The sequence below is a fragment of the Sus scrofa genome, chromosome 10 (assembly GCF_054392235.1).
Source record: "Sus scrofa isolate SSC_HxYL_T2T_F1_AM1 chromosome 10, Sscrofa_HxYL_maternal_Yorkshire_Landrace_v2.0, whole genome shotgun sequence".
NCBI lineage: Eukaryota > Metazoa > Chordata > Mammalia > Artiodactyla > Suidae > Sus > Sus scrofa.
This window is the reverse complement of record NC_139392.1, coordinates 58,683,823-58,705,383: the sequence shown is the minus strand read 5'-3', so window position 1 is coordinate 58,705,383 and position 21,561 is coordinate 58,683,823. Positions and strand designations below refer to the sequence as shown.

Genomic DNA, 21,561 nt, shown 5'->3' with positions numbered 1-21,561 from the left:
AACCATAAAACTCAGTGGGAGACCCAATTCACTCAACTCCTTCCTGCCTACCCATAATCCTGCTCTGGTTCCTGGAGCCCCCTGGCTACCACTGCAATGTGCACCTCTCCCCTCCACAGCGGGAACTCTCTCATGGATTTTTTTTTTTACCAAAATCCACAGATGCTCAAATCCCTTATATAAAATGGCGTAGGGCAGTCAGCTCTCTGTGTCCATAGGTTCCACACCCACAGATACAGAGGGCTTAGTGTATATGGGCCCAAGTGATATCTAAGAATCATATGTGTATATTTTCCACATTTAATCCTAACAATCTTTTTTTTTTTGGTCTTTTTGCCTTTTCTAGGGCCACTCGCACGACATATGGAGGTTCCCAGGCTAGGGTTCTAATCGGAGCTGTAGCCACTGGCCTACACCAGAGCCACAGCAATGCAGGATCCGAGCTGAGTCAGTAACCTATACCACAGCTCATGGCAACGCCGGATCCTTAACCCACTGAGCAAGGCCGGAACATCATGGTTCCTAGTGGGATTCGTTAACCACTGCATCACGATGGGAACTCCTAACAATCTTTTTTCTGTCTTTTTTTATTTGGGCTGCACCTGCGGCACATGGGAAGTTCCCAGGCTACAGGTTGAAATAGAACTACAGACACTGGTCTATGCCACAGCCATAGCCACTCCAGATCTGAGCCACCTCTGCAACCTACACCACAGCTCACAGCAACGCTGGATCCTTACCCCACTGAGCGAGGCCAGGGATTGAACCTGCGTCCTCATAGATGCTAGTCAAATTAAAAAAAAAAAGACTGTTAGGATTAAATGTGGAAAATATACACATATGATTCTTAGATATCACCTGAGCCACAACAGGTTCCCTCATAACAATCTTATGAGGTAAGCACTATACCCTGTTTTAGAATACTAAAGCACAGAGCCCAAAGTCACAAAACAGTAACTTGCTAGCAAGTGGCAAAACCAGGATTCAAATCCAGGTAGTCTGGTGCTCAAGTCTACGATCTTAAACACTACACTATAATGCAGGCATACCTGAGAGAGATATTTTGGGTTTAGTTCCAGACCATCTCAATTAAATGAAGATCTCAATAAAGCGAGTCACAAGAACTTTTTGGTTTCCCAGTGCACACAAAAGTTGTTTACACTATACTATAGTCTATTAAGAGTGCAATAGTATTGTTTAAAAAACCAATGTACATACCTTAATTTAAAAATACTTTAGGAGTTCCCATTGTGGCTTGGCGGTAATTAACCTGACTAGTATCCATAAGGATGTGGGTTTGATCCCTGGCCGCGCTCAGTGAGTTAAGGATCCAGAGTTGCCGTGAGCTCTGGTGTAGGTCAAAGACAAGGCTTGGATCTCGAATTGTTGTGGCTGTGGTGTAGACCGGCAGCTGCAGCTCTGAATCGACCCCTAGCCTGGGAACCTCAATGTGCTACAGGTGCAGCCCTAAAAAAGAGCAAAGAAATAAAAATAAAAACATTTTATTACTAGAAAAAGTTGAACCATCACCTCAGCCTTCAATGAGTTATAACAGTAACATTAAAGATCACTTATCATAGATCACTATAACAAACATAACAATGAAAAAGTTTGCAATGTGAGAATTACCAAAATGTGACAGAAACTCAAAGTGAGCAGATGCTGTTGGAAAAATGTCGCCAACAGACTTGCTCAATGCAGGCTTGCTACAAACCCTTACTTACTTTGTAGAAAACACAGTATTTGGGACGTGCAATAGAATGAAGTATATCAACATGCTACAGATGAGGAAAAATGTCTGTCCTGGTAGAGAGTCTTTAAACCAGCCTCAAACAGGCAGCAGTCAGCCACCCAGTGGTTTAGACACAGACAGGTTACCACTTGAGGCTTTTTAATCAACCCTAGATCCTTCCAGCACCAACCTGAGCCTACCCTTCCTGTCTCCCACCTGTGAGCTCCTGGGGGTCAAGGGCAAGGACTCCTCTTCCCCTAATCCCACCTCCACACAGCAGGCCGAGCAGAGGCTTATCAAATGGGCAGAACTTTTATTTCCTAACCCACTCCTCAGACCTCTGTCAGAAGGTAGATCAGAGTCACTGTAGGTGGAAGGCAGAATAAGCTCCTCTTAAGCAATCCAGAACTCAGCAGAGACCCCACACCTGTCACTCTTCATCACAGTCCCTTTCCACCAGCCAGAGGGAAGTTGAAGTAGGACAGGGAGGTCCACTTCTGTAACCTCAAGTCTAGATGGGGATGTTGAGCAGTTACAGAGGCTTCTCAAAGAAGGCACAGCCATCCTAGACATTCAGGCCTGGAGAACAGCTTGCTTGGCAGGTCCTCAGAACCGGGTGTCTCGTGCCCTTCTTCGGGGTCGGGGGCCACAGCTGGAGCTGGGCATGGGGCCCAGGCCAGGGGGTGCCCCTGGGGGCTGATAGCCACACTCATTGGGGTCCAAGGGGTCCCGGCTGAGCAGTACCCACACCGCAGGCACATGACGGCGGACTGTGAGGGGATCTAGGCCAGTGTCAGGTGAGGTTGGCACCCAGCTGTCCTCTGTTTGCAGGAAGCGCAGCTTGGTGAGCTGGTGCAGGCCTGGTACCCGCCGTTTGACGATCTCGGCACAGCTGACAGCCTTGCCGGCAGCCCGGCCAGAACCTGAGAAGACCACATGCCGGGCGCTGCCACCCTCCAACCGCCCCAGCGCCAGTCCCAGCAGGTTGCGGATCTTGCTGCCATCTCGGACTCGCATCTCCAGGGTATCAGGAGGCAGCTGGGGCATTGGGGAAGGTGCTGGTAGTTCCACAGAGCCAGCTTTCCGGTAGTGCTCCATCTCGCTTGCTGCTGGGTCTCAATCTTGCTGCCCGCTGCAGGGAGGTGTCAGAGGAATGCTAGGCAAGGTGCCCCAGGCCATCCCCCACCCCACCCCCCATCCCTGGCTCCCTAGGACATGGCTGTGCTCCTCAACCCAGACTTCCCAGGAACAGGACCACATCCCCTCACCCCCAGAGCAGGGATGCCTGCCTCCCCCTGACAGGGGGCTGTATCCCCTTCCTCCGGACAGAGCCATAACCCTCCCCCGACCCCCGCAGTCCCAGAGACAGGACCAGATTCCCCACTGGCCGAGCCCCCTCATCCCAAGCTGCCCAGCACTGGTAACGAACTTCCTTCATCTGGGGCGCCTTGGGACAGGGCTGGGGCCCTCGGCCCAGGCTGCTTGAGAACAAGACTTTGTGCTCCTCTCCCTGGACTCTCCAAGGAGGGACGAGGACAAGGTTCCCTCACTTCGTGCTCCCGGAGGGCAGGGCCAAGCCTCTACACCCCAAGCTCCCCAAGGCAGACCCCTCTTCCAAAAGCTCCTCAAAGGCAGAAGTGACCCCCTCCCCAACTCCAGGACCTCCAGGACAGGGCCGAGCATCCCTCGCCCAAAGATCCCCTGGGTCGATTCCCCTAACCCAGGTCACTCAGTAAGTCGGGGATAGCGTGGAGGGCTGCTCGGGCTACTCCTGGCGGCCGGTCCGCGGCCGCCACCGCCCCGGGCTGCTCCCAGTGTCCAGGCGGGCGCAGCGGCCCAGCAGCCGGCCTCCCCTCTCCTGCCCCCGACTCCGGGCGCCCTCACCCCGCTGGGTTCTAGCTCTCACCACAGCAGCCACGCACTCTACCACTTCGCTCCTAGTCCAAAATGGCGCGGGACGGGGGCGCGCCGAGGCCGCGGGGCCGCGCACGCCGGACGGGGCGGGGCCTCAGGAGACAGGACCAGAGGCGACTCTGCCCACAAACTGAGAGCGGCCGCGACGGCAGCTTGTGGGTATGAGCCCAGCCGCGACGCGAGGGCCGGTGGCATGAGGGTATTAGGAGTCGTCTCCCGTCGGAAGGAAGTGAAGGATTTGACCTCTGTTGAACACAGTGCAGTAACAAAGGCAGAGCAGCGGGTTTCACTTCGGACGGGAGCAAGAGGGGGGCTGCTGCTGCGGGGACAAGAACTTTGGTCACAGAGTTCTGAGTCTAGACCTCATCTTGTGGACACTGGCGTATCACGGGGAGGTTTCATCAGGCGCAGGTCAAACCAGATCTTTTTGGCACAGCTCACTCTGGCCGCAGCGCAGAAGGGAGCGGGGACCGGCCGCATCCGCTGGTGACTCCCGGGGGCGTGTCCACATGGACCAGCGTATGATAGGGCTCAAATATTTGTTAAATTATTTGTTGAAAGAATGAACTAGAGAAATGGCAGAGTAATGGGGAGAAGTAGATTCATTTGGAAGATAACAGGAAGTAGGTTTGGCGACTGTTCCGACGGAGAAAGAGGGAAGAGTCTAGGATGACTCCCAGTATCAGACGAGCTCAATTCGAAATGCCAACGAGACCGCGCGGGTGGGGTGGAAGGCCGGCGGCGGATGAAAGGGGCCTGGAGGCACAGCAGTCCCTGAGACCACAAGGGGGCAGCAAACACTTGGTGGAGTGAAGTGCCACTGTTTCTCGGCTCCAACCTGCCCCTTCTCCTTTCCAACCACCCCCGCACCCAACTAAAATCCCCGTCTCCAAACCTCTTTTAGGCTCCCCTTCTCGGTATAGCACCAAGTAGGCTCCCCAGAAAAAAACTTAAAAGCTCCCCTCTGCCTTTGCACATGCTGCAACCTCGGCTCTCAAAGACCCTGTGTATCACTCTCCAGGGATGTCCCCCACTTTCCTTTTTCTTCTGTGCCACAAAGAACCCTGGTGCCACCTGGTCCCCTTCCCTTTTCCTTGACTGTCTCCCTAGCTAGGCTGTAAAGGGTAGGGATCAGGTGGACCCTATCTGTGTCCTTCCCACCTGGTTGGCATCTGACCTTTTTAATTTTTTTTTTTTTTTTTTTTTTTTTTTTGCTTTTTAGGGCTACGCGTGGCATATGGAGATTCCCAGGCTAGGGGTCCAATCCAAGCTACAGCTTCTGGTCCACAGCCACAGCAACGCAAGATCTGAACCACATCTTCGACCTACACCACAGCTCTTGGCAGTGCCAGATCCTTAACCCACTGAGCGAGGCCAAGGATCAAACCTGCCACCTCCTGGTTACTAGTTGGATTCTCTCTCTCTCTTTTTCTTTTTCTTTTTTTTTTTTTTTTTTTTTTTTTTTTTGGTCTTTTTAGGGCTGCACCTTTGGCATATGGAGGTTCCCAGGCTAGGGGTCTAATCGGAGCTGTAGCTGCTGGCCACAGCCACAGCCACAGCAATTCCAGATCCGAGCTGCATCGGCAAACTACACCACAGCTCATGGCAACACCAGATCCTTAACCCACTGAGCGAGGCCAGGGATCGAACCACAACCTCATGGTTCCTAGTCAGATTTGTTAACCACTGCACCACGACGGGAACTCCAAACAATGTCTCTCTCTTTTTATTTTTTTGGTCTTTTTGTCTTTTTAGGGTCTAGTCGGATTCACTTCTTAGGCGCCACAAGAGTAACTCTGGCATCTGACATTTAGCGTGTACTTGGTAAATGTGGGATAAATGGACACATAAACGAATGTCCACTCACATCAAGCAAATGAGAGCATTTGTCATGAGAGCTCTACATTTCCCAGAAAGCCAGACTAATGAGTATAGCTCTTGGTCCAAACTACTAGGAAGGCTGATGCCACTCTCTGGCCTCCACCACCCTTATCCCCACCACCACCCCCATCCTGGATCAGGAAGCTGGCACACTCCTTCAATGATCTCCACAGTTTATTGTCACTGGACTAGGACACTGATGAGGGGAGGGGCGCAAATAGCAAATCTCAAGTAGCAAGAGCCCCACCTAAGCCTGTCTAGGTAGGGTGTGAATCCAATAAATAGAGAGCTGCCTCTGCTCTGCCTGTTACAAGGGCAGGTTGTCCCAGGGCTTGAAGCCTGGTTGTCCTGATCCACCTGGGGTGGGCAGCAGCCATCATTCCTCGGCTGGCTTCACTTGCTTGGCAGCCTCTAGCTGGCAAAGTAGTTCATCCCACTGCACAAACTGCTTGGAGAGAAGCATTGTCTGATTGAAGGTCAAGGTGAGAACAGGAGTCTGAAAGAGGGAGTGGAGAGATTTTTGTACCTGTCGGAAGGGTGGAGGAGCAGGGGAGTAGAGAGGCTGGTTGGGATGGGATGGGAGAGCCAGAGCCAGAAATAGAAAAGGGGATAGGACTCTGGACAGCAGAAAGGATACAGTCTTGTTGTATTCCTCCAGGAGAGCCTTGGACTCCTCAGTGATCTCCACACACTGGTCCTGTGGGGCCAAGGAGTGGCAGAGAAAGGCATTGGATAAAGCCCGCTTCCTATTTCCTGCCTCACCACTCCCCAGAGGGCCTAGAAAAGGTGATGTTTAACCCCAGAGCCACAAGGAGCAAATTTCTAAAGGGGCACTTGCAGGCTCTGGGATGGGTAATCTAACTGCAGTCCTAAGGCTGACAGAGAGGAATGGAATCATAGTTAAGGAAATATTCCTGCTAGTATTTATCTCCTCCTCCCCTGTCCCCTAGTTCTGAACCCCCTTTGAACTTTATACTAGGGCCTAAGAATAGTGAAAAAACAGCTCTTCCACTCATGGTCAAGGACACATCATCCCCAGGAATTCTTGGGTACCTCCCAACTTCAACCTCCTGGTGTCTCAGGATAGCCCTACTCTGTGAGGCAGGAGACCTGCATGTGGCCCTAGGCAAGTCCCTTCCCCTCTTGAAGGCAGATGGAAGACCAAGGATACACCCTAAGTTTCCCCTGAAGCTGACATTATGGGAGCCTAAGGCTGCATCCCCAGGAGGCTGGGGTGTGGACTCGGAGCCTCACTGCCTTTACTTTCCCTTCCAGTCCTCTCCCTCCCATACCTGCTGCTGGATGTGGATCTGGGCCAAGCGCTGCAGGCGGGCAGCATGCTCAGGAACGGCTGTAAAACACAACGCACACTGCCCAATGATGCTTGTGCCGTCCCCCGGGACTGCTCAATAGTCTATTAGGTCTTTGGCAGGATTAGAGTATTGAGTGGAGAAGCTAAACAAACGCCAGCTTCATCGACCACTGCAGCTGGAGGGGGGTTGGGGGGGCTCTCTCTGCCCACCCCAGTCTCACTCTAGTACCCAAAGGGGCAGGGAAGATACAGATCTCTAGAAGACCAAACCTTGGGGTTCCCAGAGTTGCCCCTTACACCCACCCCAATGCTGTGAGCAGGGCCAGGTAAAGAAAGCTCTGATTATCATGGGATCTGTTCCTTTGCTCTCAGGTCTGCCTGATCCAGGGAATAGGGAGCCTGAAAGTGGGCTGAGGATGAGTGCCAGGTCCCTAAGCTGGCCACCTAGAATCCAACACCCAGAGCCTCAGCCACCATGCTGGGCCTACAGCTTAAGGCCGTCAGATGCTCAGCAGGAAGCTGATCAGGGTAGGGAGGGGGAGATGGGAAAAATACCTCCAGAGACAGACAAGATGGATATCTGGATTCAATTAAAGCCACTGTCTGCTTGTCAAAACCAGGCCCAGGGACTGCACTCAGCAGTGCAGCAGGAAGAATTCACACACATTCACACACCTGGCAGGGACTCTTACAGCAAAATCTGGCCTCTGCAGCACCCTGCAGGACAGATGCTGAGGGGTGGAGTAGAAGATAGACAGAATCCCAGAGTTGGGGGCTGCTGGGCTTACAAAAGTATCCTTAGGACCAAATTGCCTGAGATTCTGAAACTGAGTTCTACGCCCTGACAATTTTAATCCTAATGCAGGGTAAGCATGAAGACTAGGAGCAGAGCGAAACTGAGCCCAGGGAAGTCTGCCCATCCACCCACATCCCCAAGTAGAGCAGTGGGGCTGCAGTCCCAGAGAGGTACCTTTGATGTGAGCACTGTCCAGCATGGGCACCAAGGCCTCCACCTGCTCCAGGAGCGCGACCTGGGAGAGGATAAACTGCTCCTCTGAGACACAAACAGACAAGACAGTGGCAATGAGGCAAGCCTGAACATGGCCACTCCCATTCAAGAGGCCAAGGGCCAGGCAGGGGACACAGTGGGTCCTGGAGCTTGGGGGAGCCACTCTGCCTACTGACCCCTTCTCTACATGCACAGCCCCTCATCCTCTCTCCACCTCTCCTGGGTGCCTCTGGTCTGACCTATCTTGAGCCCAGGGAGCCTCTAAGTTCCTTCAAATCCCACCTTTCTCCAAGTTTTGTAGTCTTTTTTTTTTTTTTTTTTTTTTTTTTTTTTTAGGGCTGTGCCAGAAACATATGAAGGTTCCCAGGCCAGGGGCTGAATTGGAGCTGTAGCTGCTGGCCTACAACACAACCACAGCTACATCAGATCCGAGCTGTGTCTACAACCTACACCAAAGCTCACAGCAACGCCAGATCCTTAACCCATTGAGCGAGGCCAGGGATTGAACCTGTGTCTTTACGGATACTATGATTTGTTTCTGCTGAGCCACAATGGGAACTCCTCCAAGTTTTAATTTTAAGGCCTCGCCCTCTAGCCTCCCATCAACAAACTCAGAGAGCCCCTCCCAGGCCCCTGGAGACAAACTACTTCAGATTCAGGTCCCCACACCCAAGGGCTCCTGGGAAGGTCTGAAAGAGAGACATGCGGAAGACTACCAGGCAGGTTCTGCTCAGTGGATCTGAGAGACACAGACAATTACAGATTCCTGGAGAGCTGGGACAGTAACAGGAAAGTCCAATGAGCAAAGCGGGCCCTGGGCTGGCCCTGTGTACAGGGGTTTTCAATGGCTGCAGAGTGGGAAGGGTATTCAAGAAGGGAGGACTATTGGAGTTCCCATCATGGTTCAGTAGTTAACGAATCCGACTAGGAAGCATGAGGTTGCGGGTTCGATCCCTGGCCTTGCTCAGTGGGTTAAGGATCCGGCGTTGCTGTGAGCTGTGGTGTAGGCCAGCAGCTACAGCTCCGATTTGACCCCTAGCCTGGGAACCTCCATATGCTGCCCTAGAAATGGCAAAAAAAAAAAAAAGGGAGGACTGTCATGTCAAACCTCTGGAGGCAAGAATGCTTGTCAAGGAGTTCCTGTCGTGGCTCAGTGGAAACGAGGCTGACTAGCATCCATGTGGATGCAAATTTGATCCCTGGCCTCGCTCAGTGGGTTAAGGATCCAGCCTTGCCGTGAGCTGTGATGTTGGTCCATGCAATGTTCTCTGCCCCCACCCTTTCCTAGAAGGTCCTCTGTTACTGAGCAGAAGGAAGGAAGGTTCTGCAAGAAAATTTGAGAGGCAAGCCTTAGACAGAACACTAGAGTAGCTCCCACTGTGGGTGGCACCGTGGCCTGCAGATGGCTCCCAAGTATACATACCCAATGCCTCCTAGAGGACCACAGGACCGCCTCTGGCTTCAGCCCAGAGCCAGGCCAGATTCCAGAGAGCAGCTTTCCAGGGCTGTATCCGTGAGAGGACTGGCAGGGAGACCATTTCTGTGCCCACCTTCCCCCACAATCACCTCCCAGATGCATGTGCACATCGTGTCCAGCACTACCTGCTAAGATGAACTGCAGCTTAGAGGCATCGGGTATGGCAATGCGGTCCATGTACTCAGGATCCAGGTATTTGATCAGGTCTTCAACTAGAAAAGTAGCAAGATGGAACGTGGAAGAAGGTTGGCAAGTGTGGAATCTGAAGGATATTAGGGGAGGGGTAAGCCTGGGGAGAACCTGGAGTGAGGAGCTGACACCCACCGTGTCCATCAGCAGGCTGCCACCAGGGCCCCCATCCCCATTTCCCTGTCCCTCCCCTCCAATCACCTGCTGGCTAACCTCTAACTTTAAAGCTAGGAACACAATTGCCTCCACCACCCTGAGGCCCTCAGCATTCCCAGTGATCTATCTTCAAGGGTGGAAGGCACCTTGCCCCTTAGTGCCACCAAGACATGCCAGAGCTTTATCTGATTTCTAGTTAGTGAAGAGGTTGCTAGCTCTGGCTGAGCCAAGGTTGGGGTTCTCAGTGCCTAATTTCTTTCCTGCCTCTGAACCTTGCCTGTGAGATTCCATACCCCTCCTCCCTCCTTCCCCCAGGGGACTTTTACGCAGAGTTCTTATCCTATAACTTAAGAGGGCATTGCCATGGGCTTGGGGTTTAACCATAAAGTAGAAAGCACACCCCAATTCACCATTGCATCAGGGAAATGTCTTTACCTCCTATCCCCAAAGGGCCACTCCAGTGATCTACGTGCTGAAGGGCCTGGGCAAGGAACCAGGAAGCATAGGCTTGGGAGTGAGAGCAGGCAGGCACCTCAGGGAGGCACTTACTCTTTTTGTATAGAATCTTCACCCGCTCCCTCTTGCTGGCAATGTTCCCCAAAGCCACCTGCACCTTGACCAGCCCATCAGCCACCTACAAGGGGAGTGGAAGTTAATTCCAAGATTTACCACTTGGCTCAAGGCTTGGAGAAGATAAAGAACCCTCATCCCTCAGATTCCCAAAAAAAACCATCCCTTTCTCTTGTATTCAAGGAGATCTCTTGTGGCGCAGTGGGTTAAGGATCTGTTGTTGTCACTGAAGCCGCTCGGGTCACTGCTGTGGCGTGGGTTTGATCTCTGGCCCAGGCACTTCCACATGCTGTGGCTACAGCCAAAAAAAACCCAAAGGTGTTCCCACTGTGGCTCAGCAGAAATGAACCCGACTGGTATCCATAAGAATGTAGGTTCCATCTCTGGCCTTGCTCAGTGGGTTAAGGATCCGGCATTGCCGTGAGCCATGGTGTAGGTCATAGACGCAGCCCGGATCTGGTGTTGCTGTGGCTCTGGTGTAGGCCAGGAGCAACAACCCTGATTAGACCCTTAGCCTGGGAACCTCCATATGCTGCAAGTGTGGCCCTAAAAAGACCAAAAAAAAAAAAAAAAGAGAGAGAGAGATTCAACCCCACCTTCCAGGAATTCTCAATGTAAAGAGGAAAACAATCATGTATTCCTTGGGGAGTTTCAAGGGTGATTGGGGAGATAATCAACTATTAATTAGAGTTTAGGGGGCACTAGCATATACTATATATTCTCTGATTCCTTCCTCCTGGCTGAACCTACCTAGGCTTTAAGAGTACAGGGTGAGGAATTCCAATATCAAAGGGCTGAATAGAGGGGGAGACTAGGGAAGCAAATGATCTCACACAGGTTTTGCATTGGAGGGTAAAGAATGCCAACACGCAAGGGTCAAATATAAGAAAAGAGAGGCAAATAAGACTGAGCAGGGAGTTCCCATCATAGCTCAGTGGTAATAAAACTGAGGACCAATGAGGATGTGGGTTCCATCCTTCGCCTCCCTCAGTGGGTAAAGGATCTGGCATTGCCGCAAGCTGCGGTGGCTCAGATCTGGTGTTGCTGTGGCTGTGGCATAGGCTGGCACCTGCAGCTCCAATTCGACCCCTAGTCTGAGAACTTCCATATGTCAAGGGTGCAGCCCTAAAAAAAGAAAAAAAGAAAGAAAAGAAGAAAGAAAGAAAGAAAAAGACTGAGCAGTGCAGCTCGCGAGGCAGGAGGAAAATCAGGAAGATGTGTCACAGATGTCAAAGGGAAAGAATGTTCTGGGAAGTCAGTTCTCAAGTGGGGCACAATCTGCTAGTCACAACTAATTTCACAAGAAGTGTACAGACAGACATCATTACCTCTGAGGTACTTAACTCCAGGGTATGCCTGACACTGCACCTTCAGTGAAAGGTCTTTCCACAGCGAAAAGTGGAAAGAAGGGAACCTGGGCTGTACAGGTGTCAAAATTCAGTCACTGGTGTGAAGGACAGTCAGGCCCTATCCGAACACCCAGTATTCAATCCCTTCCCCTCCTAATCCGGGCCCTCTCAGACCTCACCTCTAAACCCCTGGAGTCTTATCCACCTCTCGTCTGCCTCTTTTGGGGTTCCTTGGACCTTTCTTTGCACAAGACATTTAGCAATTAACTACCCACGGCTTCACAGTGACCTTTCCACTGTGGGCTTCAGCTCTTACTGAAATTCTCACTAGTCAGCTTCTCCAGTGTGTCAGGTCTCGCCAGCTATCCCACGAGAGCAACGCCAGAGTCTTCAGGATGAGCCCATCTCACGCCCAGTGTCCTCCATGGGAGTGGACTCCGAGGGTCCGATATGCTCCAGGAGGTCTCGTACTTTTGTTATCTCAAAGGCCGGGTTGCGGGCAGCGGGACTGGAGCAGCAGCATCCATCCCGAAGACCAAGCCAGTAGACCGCTCTTGCTTTGCCCCAGAGAGGAACCACTGGACCCCAGATCGCTCACCTTCCGCGAGCCGCGCGACCCGCCGGGCCCGTACACCCAGCGCTCCAGCTCCTCCAAACGGGCCTGTAGCCGCTGCACATCGGTCACACCAGCCATAGCTCCAGCCGCCCCGCCTCAGCCGGGGAACTGCCAGAGGGCGGGACGTCCGTCCTAATAGAGAAGGCGGGCCAATCCGAGTGGACTGGGGCCCTCTCCTTACAGGAAGTGACGCTACGATTCAGCCCTTCGGTTCCGGAAGTGGCAGAAAGGGACGAAGAAAGGTGTCGAAGCTCCCTGGTAACCTAGGCGACGGGTATTTCTATCAGGTCCTCCCCTAACTTCCAGCCTCTACTAGTCGAAACAACCTTTGCCTTTCTTCTCCTAATTCCAGGGTACCAAAGAGGTTTCCCCATTCCATTCCCCAAGGTTCACATAAATATACCCATTATTCTGATTGCCCATTTCCATAGATCAGTTAGACACCCCATGAGTATCGTAATCTTTTGGAGTCTTCTATGGTTCAAGCGATTAAGTGTCGTGCCCAAGGACACTCAACATTGTAGTGGCAGAATGGAGATTTGAACTCAGGCAGTCTGATTCATGAGACAGAGTTCTCCTACTCCTGGACCTTTGCTGTTCTATTTCCTGAGGGCTTCCTCTGAGAACCCCTAGCCCAACGCAGCCTGTGTATACCACATAATTCCTCCCCAACTCACAGACCCAAATAAGAAAGAAAGGAGGCACTGGAGAGGAAGGACTGCACCTTTATTATCCAGATGTGACCTGAGGGACATCGCCTTCACAACACCCCAACCCAGCCCTTCACCCCGCTCCTAAAGAGAAGCAGGTCTGACTCAAAGAGGTGGGGTCCTAGACATGACATTGACACAAGAGAGCACATGAGATGATGGGGGTTACTGGGGGCAGAACTCTTTGGTAGATGGTGCTGGAGTTGGCCAGGGAGGAGGGGCCCTCTCTTTGCAATGAGGTAGATGTAGCATCTAAAGAAATCTCTTTGGCTTCAAGTCCACATGGCATGGGGGGAAGGGGTCATCTCCCAGGGTTGGGTAGTAGTTTGGGCACCCTGGAAGAATAGGTTGCGGGGTGTCTCCTGCCCCCTCAGCAAGGGGGCTGAGACTCTTAATTTCAAATGGAAGCTCTCAGGGTGAGGTGCTGGAAGGGGGCCCCGTCGGGGGTGGGGGTGCAGGGTTGGTTGGGCCTTGGGAAGCTGGCACGGTCTGGCGACGGGCAAACAGGACGCCTGGCAAAGGGGTGAGGAGAGGGTAGAGGGCAAACACAAGCAGGAAAAGATGAGGCAAAGGAACAGAAGAGAGAAGCAAAAGTCAGCGTCCTGATTGCTAGAAGACCACACACACAGTCCTGCCACAACCAATGAGCACAAGCCCCTTGGGTAAGCTAAAGACTTGTACAATATAAATGGCCTTGAACAAGTAAACAAGAAATATCTACACTGATACACAGGCCCATAACAAGATGTCTCATGATACCCATGCCAGAGAAGTCATGCCTTGGAACCCATGCCATGTAGATACCCCCTTTAACCCATGCCAGTGTAGCAATACCCTGAACCCCATGTTACCCATGCAATCTGGATATCCTTGAACCTCATGCTAGTAGAGAAAGTCTAAAATCCCCATGCCAGTGTAAATACCCCTGACCTCATGCCAGTATAGACAGCCTGCAGTACCCATACCAGTGTAGACCACCCCGTTGATCTCTAGGGCCATGTTGATACTGCTGATACCACTGCCTGCCAGATTGAGAGGCCCATCCAACCGCTCTTCTGTCCAAGAGGGGGCAGAGGAGTCACATTTTGAGGAATCAGACTTCAGATTTACAACCTCCCCCCTCCATCCCTATAGACAGCCCCCATTCCACTTCAGTCCCACACCTGTCATCACACAGTTGTCTACTGAGGGATCTATCTGCCCCACCTCCAATGCCTATCAAGTGACGGGTCCGTCCTCCCTTATTGCACCGGCCCTAAGCCCTCTCAGCAACAAGCCTCTCCTCACCCCTGAGGGGAATCTTGCCACGGGACAGGAAACTGGGGGGTGCCCCATGTCGAGGTGGGTCCATGGGCCCCATCAGCACAGCCCTCTTCTCTGGGGGCTCCTCTGGTGCCACCTTTTCCCGTGCAGGTCCAAAGGCCAGGCCCACAGGCAGTGCCAGTCGAGGGGTTGGAATTCCGCTTTCCTCTGGAAGAACAGGTCATTTAGCGCCCCTGGCCCAACCAGCTCTGTCTCTGCATTTGGTTCTCCCTACAGGCCTGAGACCAAAGGAGGTCACTGAAGCCCAGGCACCAAGTTCAATCTCCTCATCTCAGCATAGAGGCTCTGAAGCTGGAAACCCCAAAAGGCCAATATATCTGAGTAGGTTGGTCCAAGACAATTTGGGGGATTGCATTATGCTTGGTTGATAACCAGGAAAAACAGGAGGCATAAACCACATGCAGATAGAAGCCCTGGTGTGGAATGAAGCTGCTGAGGATAAAGGATCTTTTCCTGAGCCTCAGCTCCACACCGCAGTAACCCATATCCCAGAACTCCCAAGGCTTCACTGACCTCCAAATATCAGGGCCCCTAAACCTTATCGTGCACCAAACCTCAATGTCCCCATCAGTCCTTACTGTCCCCATATTTCTATGCCTCCCAGACCCCCGAGTTCCCACACTTTAATGTTCCCGCCTAGGTCTCAGACCCTCAAAGCACAGCCTCTATCCCCCACACACCTTTCTTAACTGGGCTGGGGCTCAGCTGTGCGCAGGCGTGCGCCGGTAGGCCGGAGGCGGAACCCTGAGCAGAGCGAGGGGCGGGCGTGGGCGTGGCCGAGGGTGGGGCGGGGCCGGGGCCCAAGGCGGGGCCCGGAGTGCCCCGAGGGGGCGGTCCAGCCAAGCCGAAGAGCGGGGTCGCGTTGTAAGCCTGACGACGCCCCTCGCGCCGGTTGCTGTCGATGGCGGCCTGGAGCTCCCCGGGGGAGCTAAGAGCCTGCGTCTCGCATTCGTAGGGGTACAGGTACTTCATGTACCTAGGAGCGGAGTGGGGCGGGGTGGAGTGGGAGGCTGGGCTCAGCTGATCAAGGCCCATACTCGGACGCCAACCCCCCGACCCTCCACGTCCCGCGCCCTGGCCCCCCCTTCCCTTCCCCTTTCCCTCCCCCCTTCCCCCTTCCCTCCCCCTTTCCCCTTCCCCTTCCCCCTCTTCCCCCTCTTCCCCCCCTTCCACCGCTAGCGCGCGCTCATGGCCTCACTGGGTGCGTAGAGTAAAGGCAGCCGACGTGATGGTGGTGGGCAGGCTGAGGCCGCGCGTGACCTCCCGCCACACCTTGCGGTTGATGACTTCTACCAGACCGCCTTTGGCCGTCACCAAGCGAAACAGCGCGTACAGGTCCAGCACCTGCTTCGCCATGATGGGCACACGGTTCACCGGCGTTCCTGGTGGGGGCGGGGTGGATAGAGACTCAGGACACCAAGACTAAGACATTATCTGCGGCACCCTCAGGGACTGAAGGAGTCCGCTGCCTGGACCTGCCTGGACGAGGCCTGGGTACCGGTACCGGGCAGGACCTTCGAGAAAGGAAAGGAAGAGGGAGAGATGGGAAGGTGGGAATACAGGCAGAGCCCACAGAGCCTCCAACCTGGATGGAAGGACCGGGGGCGGGGCGGGGGGCAGGGTGCGGCGCGGGCGCGCGGCTTGACCAGTGGTTGGCAAACTTCTGTAAAGGGCCAGATACATGATATAGGTTTTAGGCTTTGCAGGCCAAACGGTCTCTGTTAGAACTACTCCACTCTGCCACTGAAGCCTGAAAGCAGCTGTAGACGATATTTAAAGGATCGCGCGCAGCTCTGTTGCAATAAAACTTTGTTTACAGATTCTGATTATTATTCATCTTTTCATTTCCCCCCACTATTTAAAAATGTGAAAACCATTTTTTTTTCTCTTTCGTGGGCAGTTAGATTTGGCCCTGTAGGCTTTAGTTAGCCGACCTCGGGGTAGACCATAGGAAGGACTTCCTGACAGTGCTGAAAAGCCGGACTCCGCTAAACAGCCCTGGGGTGGCTGCCAGAGGCCAGGGAAGAGTGGATAGGAGAAGCAGCAGCCCCCACCTCCCTGCCTCGGCTCGCCGACTCCGCAGTCCGCACCGCCCCCGCTGGCCAGTCCTGACAAAGGGGCCTGTCTGTGCTGAGCGATGGGCCCCAGTTAATTCCTTACCGATCCCGTCCCCTTCCGCTGCCGCCTTTGGACCCGAACAATTAGCTGCGGCCTGATTAATGGGGGGAAATTATCGGCCCCGCGGGACTCCCTCCCCTTCCCCCCCCCCCACCCCGCAAAGGGAGCAGAGGAAGGCAGGGACCTGAAGGAGACAGAGCTGGGGGGGATGGGGGGCTGCGATCTGCCCAGACCACCCAACTCCATCCCACCCCTAGTGGAGGGGAGACCTGAAAGGAGGAAGGAGCAGAGAGAGGACACTGGGACCAGAATGACTGAGCCTTGATGGGGAGCAAAAGGACCAGGAGCCCCAGCAAGGATCCCTGGTTAGGAAGGGACCTGAAAGGGGTGCTGGGCCTGGGGTGGGGGCCCGAGGGACTTTGGCCAGCAGCAGCACTAGGGGAGGGGAGGGGCAGTGCAGCCAGTTAATTAGCGGCTTATCAGGCCGCACTCGGAGTGAGTTAATTAGCTTTGTAGAGAGAGATAATGAGTCAGTCTTCGGACCCATGAATCTGGGGAGAAGCCTAAGTGATGGACTGCTGCCGCCCACCCTGATCCCCTCCTGGACCCTTCCTGCATTCTCTTCTAGCTCTGTGTTTCCTGGAAACGAATTCCTTCTTCACAGCCCCTGCCTACCCCTGGAAAAGTCCTTCCTTCAGTCTAATTCCAGTCCTTCTTGCTGCAGAATGTGTTGGGTGTTTCCTGCCTGAGGCCAGGGGGAACTGGGAGACAAGCCTGGAGGAAGGGCCAGGGAAGACCGAGGCATTCCCAGGCTCCCAGTTCTGGGAACCACCCCCAACCCAGGCCAGCTCCCCACCAGTTTTCCCCTTCCACCCTCCCAATTGATCTCACACTCATTAACCTGCCAGTGGGCTGGCCACTAATTAATCCCTGGGTGGAGAAGGGGGGGGCAGGGTCAGAGGTTAAAGACGCTATTGAGGACCCAAACGATAGGTGCTGCCAAGCTCAGGCCTCTGCAAAGAGGACCCAAACCGAAGACTAAACAAACCCCTAGGGTTTCCCTTCTGCAAATCTGGTAAGTGGAGGTCCTTCCCTCACATCACCTCACTCACCCCTCTTCTGCATGAAGCTAAACAGGTCGTCCAGAAATTCTTTCCTCTTGGGGTCTGCATCGAGCTCGTACAGCTGGGGAAAAACTGGCGTCATTTTCCAGTCCTGCTCCCCCCACCTCCCTGGAACCCTTTGGACCGCAATCCCTCAATAAGGGTCCTCAGCTGAAGGGGTACGTAGGGTCTGAGATGCAGAATTCCTAAGAGAGCCCTGGGCTCTCTCCCCTGGGAGCAGGTAGGGCACTTCCCCCCCCCCGCCCCCGCCATACACACAGAAACCCTCTACTGGCCACTGGTGTCCTGGGCAGCTCAAACCACCCATCTGAAGAGTAGGGGAAGAGAGAAAGCCACAGAGAGGTTCAGCTGGCCTTCCAGAGCCCCATGGAGGAAGTCAAGCTGGGGCTGTGTTCCACATTGAGGAAATTCGCAGATACATCTGAGCCACTCATTCACTCTCATTCATTCCTGCAAGGGCTTCTTGCACACACATCTCTGTGTGCCAGGGCTATAGATGAGAACCAGAGATGCCTCTAAGCCATCCCCCAGGCAGGGTTGGATGCTCAGAAAAGCTCCTGGGTTGAAACCTGGGGCTTCTCAGCCCATATTCTGGTCTGATCTCCTTCCAGATACAGTAACCTGCCCACTGCAGAAGCTGCCATAGACCCAGGACCTGCAGGGTCAGGACTTGAAAGGTCCAGGGGTCACCCCACTCTTTCTCAATCTTCTGGAGCCCTACTTTCAGTATCACCTCTCAAACACCCCCAGGAAGGACAGTCCTGACAGTAAAAGAATCTTTTAGCTAGAGTAACAGTCCTTGAGTAACACCACCAGGTAACACTCCATCCCCCAATAAGAACTCTGAGAGTAAAAAACACCCATTAGATTTTAAATCAACTATACTTCAATAAAATATTTTAAAACGAGGGGGGAAAAAACACCCATAAGTAACAAACCCGAAAGATCTACTTTTGTTTGTTTGTTTTTTGGCTTCACCCTCAGCATGCAGAAGATCCTGGTCCAGGGATCGAATCCCTGCCATGGCAGTGACCCAAGACAGAGCAGTGACAACGCCGGATTCTTAACCCACTGAGCCACCAGGGTGGACCCTAAGTCTTAGATGAATATATGCAAATAACACACACATTCTCCAAGTAATAATCCCCAGAATATATCCAGGAGAAACAGTCACTAGAGCCACATCTCCAGAGTAACAGAGCCCAGAGTAACACTCCCAGTTTCACACTAATGCCACAGATAACTACCCACAGAGTAACACTTCTGGAAATGACCCAAAGCCAACACTGTACGAGTAACACCACCAGAATAGCACACCTAGAATCACAGCCCTGCATGATACCTTCTTAATGACAGCCTAGAGCAGTGCCTAGAATAACATCCACATGGGTTCTGCAGGGATGAAGAACCTCAAATTAAGGCACTGTGAGTACGATCTTGTCACTCCCAACTGCACGGGGGCCCTTTAGTCACACTGCGGCTGTAGTGGCCATCGTAGTCTGGGAACTGTCAGCCATAGAACTCAGGCCAGCAAGAGGATTTGGATGGGAAGAATGCGACGAGGAAGAGTCGAGGGGGGTATCAGCTTGCCAAAGGAGTGGCAATCTCTCTATTCTGCTTCAAAGACAGAAGTAGGCAGCCCACAACACCCCCACTGGTCACTGGAATATGACCTTGTGACTTGATGTGTGGGAAAGTAGGGTAGCGCTGGCACTGGAATCCCCAGTTCACAGATCCCCCTCCCTCGGAATTCTTCAAGGCTCCTATACCCCTCCCACTTTCCCTTCCAGCCTCACCAAGAACCTCCAGATTGTCCGCCTCCATGTTTCTGGGCGTCTCCTGCACCTCTTAGTGTGTGTCTATGCACTTCTTTCTGTGTCTCGATGTGTCTCTCCCTCCCCATCCCTGTCCCTGTCTATCCTTCAGTCTTCCCACTGTCTCTCTCCAGGCCTCTGTGTCTCTGTCTTTCCATCCTGCAGAACGCAGTGGGGGTCGGTGGGCTACTCATCACCTTGCCCTGCTTTTGCCCAGAGAGTAGGAAGGGGGAGGTCCCCTGATGCTGAGAAGGTCCTACCTGCTTGAACTGCTCCTCATAGGTCCACTCATGGGGATGCGGTCCAGGGGGCTGACTGGAAGGTGAGCTGGTATCCTGGGTCCCTGGATGGCTCTCCCCCTCGGCTGCCTCATCCTCTGGCCCAGCTTCCTCTCCCTCTTCATCCTCTTGAGCATCCTCTTCTTCCTCAGCTCCAACCTTCCCCAAGCCCCCCTCAGGGGCCTGCAGGGTCCGGGTGCCAGGAAAGGAAGGTCGTGGTGGTGGTGGTGGTGGTGGGCGTGGAGGGGCCAGTGGCCCCACCCTCTGGGCCAGCCGGGCCGCCTGCTGTCTTTGCAGGGCCTCCATTACAGCTTCCAGGCGCAGTCCCCCCACTGCTGGGGGTGCTGGCACCAGGCGGGGCCCTGAGGAAAGGGCTGCCTGTGGGGGAGGGAATTACGGGTGTTGGGGCCCTGCTCCCCCACAACCCCCAGCATAAGAGGTGGCAGTCATGGAGTCAGGGAGGTACAGCAGGACCATAAGGAAGACGGCGGAAAGAGAGCTCTCCCAGAGGTCGTCGGCAGAGAGAAAGCCAGCAGGAGAGACAGAGACAAGACCCAAAGAGACAGAAATGGGCATTGACTGAGGACAGATAGAGACTGAGCAGATCAAAGAGGGTGATGAGGCTCGAGAAACAGAGAGAGATGGAGGAGAGAGGAAGATCCAAGAGAGACAATAACAGGGAGATACAGGGATAGAAATGGAGATGCGACAGAGATATGGAGAGAGACAAGAGACTGAGAGGGACCACTGTGGAGAGAAGCAGAGATAGGGAGAGATGAGATTGACAGATGGATTGAGTAGAGAGACAGAGAAGGTAAGAGATGGAGGAGCAAGAGAAAAATATCAAAGACCTGAGTGACAAGCGGTCCAGGGACAGAGACAGAGGCAGAGAGAAACAGTGAGACCAGGGTTGAGAGAGACGGAGAAAGACCGAAGCAGCAGGAGACAGAGACAGAAGAAAGATTAGAAAGAGACAGGGTGAGACAGTAAAATAGAGGGGGACAGAAAACAGACGGGGCAGAGACGCAGAGGACTAGAACCAAGGAGGAGCGGGAACAGGATGCCTGCCGGGGGCAGAGCCCGGAACGGGACAGGGACGGCAGGGTCTCCACGCCCGCTGTCTGGCTCCCCGCGGCCACACTCACCAGCCTGGCGCGGCCCGCTGTCCCCGGTGTCTCCACGGCGCTCCCTCTGCTCCGCCCGCCTCTCGGGCGTCCCCTTCTCGGCTCGGTTCCCTGTGCGGGGTCCCCCACCTTGCGCTCCCGCCGCCGCCGCGGTGCGCTTCTCCGGCCGCGGTGCGCTCACTCGCTGCTCTGCTGGCGGCGGCCGCGGGGGCGGGACCCGAGCCCGGCAGGGCGGGCGGGGGCGCGGGGTGGAGGAGAGGCCCGGGTGGGCTTGGCCTCTCCCAGGCCCCCAACAGGTGTCTCCCACCCTCCTCACAGCCAGTTTCACGGGGGAGGGGGCGCTGGAGAGCAAAGGAGAGTGAGGCACCCACCACCCCTGAACTCTGGACTAGGGCCCCGCCTGGCCTCATAGGTCCAGAGGCCCCCACAACACCCTCCCTCAGTGCCCGGCATCCACACACAAACATTTGTGTTCATACACAAACACACGCTGTCACAAGTTCAAGGTACACAGCTGCCCCGACTCACATACTTGGTTACATAGACACTATAGCGCCAATGGCCTGGGCAGGATGTGACGGCCAGGTGTACCTCTCTGCAGGGGTAAGGCCAGGTACCACCCAGGGTACCTGGGTGAGTGTGGAAGTCCCGAGGGAACCGAAGCGTCTCCCCCTGTCCAGGTGCTGCCCCCAACTGCCTGCCTGGGAGCTGCAGTTTGCACAATATGCGAACATGGTGGGGGAATCACTTTTGCATCCACACACTCAGAGGTGTCTGAGCTGATTCCTCACCAGCAGCAGGGTACACATTCCACTTGCAGATAGAGAGCCACACAGTTTTTTTTTGGGTGGCACTGGAGGCATGT

At 54.0% G+C, this 21,561-nt stretch overlaps 3 protein-coding genes across 8 annotated transcripts; all 3 read right to left on the bottom strand.

The window, feature by feature from the left end:
• Positions 1-1,486: 1,486 nt before the first annotated feature.
• Positions 1,487-3,684, bottom strand: RPP25L (ribonuclease P/MRP subunit p25 like). 2 transcript variants are annotated; one of them, XM_003130661.5, is made up of 2 exons: positions 3,617-3,684; positions 1,487-2,864 (listed from the first exon to the last, which is right to left on the bottom strand). In XM_003130661.5, exon 2 carries the CDS (start codon positions 2,828-2,830, stop codon positions 2,339-2,341), a length of 492 nt encoding a protein of 163 aa, XP_003130709.1. In that variant the 5' UTR covers positions 2,831-2,864; positions 3,617-3,684; the 3' UTR covers positions 1,487-2,338. The 2 variants fall into 2 exon arrangements, with proteins under 2 accessions (XP_003130709.1, XP_003130706.1); XM_003130658.5 differs by having other exon boundaries at positions 3,639-3,684.
• A 1,999-nt stretch (positions 3,685-5,683) lies between these two features.
• DCTN3 (dynactin subunit 3) lies at positions 5,684-12,330 on the bottom strand. Of its 2 annotated transcripts, NM_001444578.1 has the most exons (7): positions 12,188-12,330; positions 10,220-10,304; positions 9,451-9,537; positions 7,810-7,893; positions 6,820-6,878; positions 6,165-6,224; positions 5,684-5,993 (listed from the first exon to the last, which is right to left on the bottom strand). In NM_001444578.1, the coding sequence occupies exons 1-7, from the start codon at positions 12,281-12,283 to the stop codon at positions 5,904-5,906; spliced, it is 561 nt and encodes a 186-aa protein (NP_001431507.1). In that variant the 5' UTR covers positions 12,284-12,330; the 3' UTR covers positions 5,684-5,903. The 2 variants fall into 2 exon arrangements, with proteins under 2 accessions (NP_001431507.1, XP_005668106.1); XM_005668049.3 differs by having other exon boundaries at positions 5,684-6,224; positions 12,188-12,315.
• A 1-nt stretch (position 12,331) lies between these two features.
• ARID3C (AT-rich interaction domain 3C) lies at positions 12,332-20,887 on the bottom strand. 4 transcript variants are annotated; one of them, XM_084979876.1, is made up of 8 exons: positions 20,718-20,887; positions 19,555-19,950; positions 17,469-17,541; positions 15,437-15,620; positions 14,919-15,214; positions 14,203-14,385; positions 13,881-13,970; positions 12,915-13,427 (listed from the first exon to the last, which is right to left on the bottom strand). In XM_084979876.1, exons 2-8 carry the CDS (start codon positions 19,876-19,878, stop codon positions 13,327-13,329), a joined length of 1,251 nt encoding a protein of 416 aa, XP_084836002.1. In that variant the 5' UTR covers positions 19,879-19,950; positions 20,718-20,887; the 3' UTR covers positions 12,915-13,326. The 4 variants fall into 4 exon arrangements, with proteins under 4 accessions (XP_084836004.1, XP_084836002.1, XP_020920334.1 ...); XM_021064675.2 differs by lacking the exon at positions 13,881-13,970 and having other exon boundaries at positions 20,718-20,833; XM_084979878.1 differs by lacking the exons at positions 12,915-13,427; positions 13,881-13,970; positions 20,718-20,887 and adding an exon at positions 12,332-12,468 and having other exon boundaries at positions 19,555-20,017.
• Positions 20,888-21,561: the final 674 nt, after the last annotated feature.

Bases quoted from the DNA above. Each gene is read 5' to 3' on its own strand.
- ARID3C (XM_084979876.1), bottom strand. From the start codon at position 19,878: ATGGAGGCCCTGCAAAGACAGCAGGCGGCCCGGCTGGCCCAGAGGGTG. The intron at 15,621-17,468 runs GTGAGTGAGGTG...CGCCCCCACCAG, and splicing joins TAGCTTCATGCAGAAGAGGG to GAACGCCGGTGAACCGTGTG. The intron at 14,386-14,918 runs GTGTGTGGGGGA...CTGTTCTTCCAG, and splicing joins CCCCAGCCCAGTTAAGAAAG to AGGAAAGCGGAATTCCAACC.
- DCTN3 (XM_005668049.3), bottom strand. From the start codon at position 12,283: ATGGCTGGTGTGACCGATGTGCAGCGGCTACAGGCCCGTTTGGAGGAG. The intron at 7,894-9,450 runs GTAGTGCTGGAC...TTTGTGTCTCAG, and splicing joins GCTGCAGTTCATCTTAGCAG to AGGAGCAGTTTATCCTCTCC. The intron at 6,879-7,809 runs GTACCTCTCTGG...TGTGTTTTACAG, and splicing joins GGACAGTGCTCACATCAAAG to CCGTTCCTGAGCATGCTGCC.
- RPP25L (XM_003130661.5), bottom strand. From the start codon at position 2,830: ATGGAGCACTACCGGAAAGCTGGCTCTGTGGAACTACCAGCACCTTCC.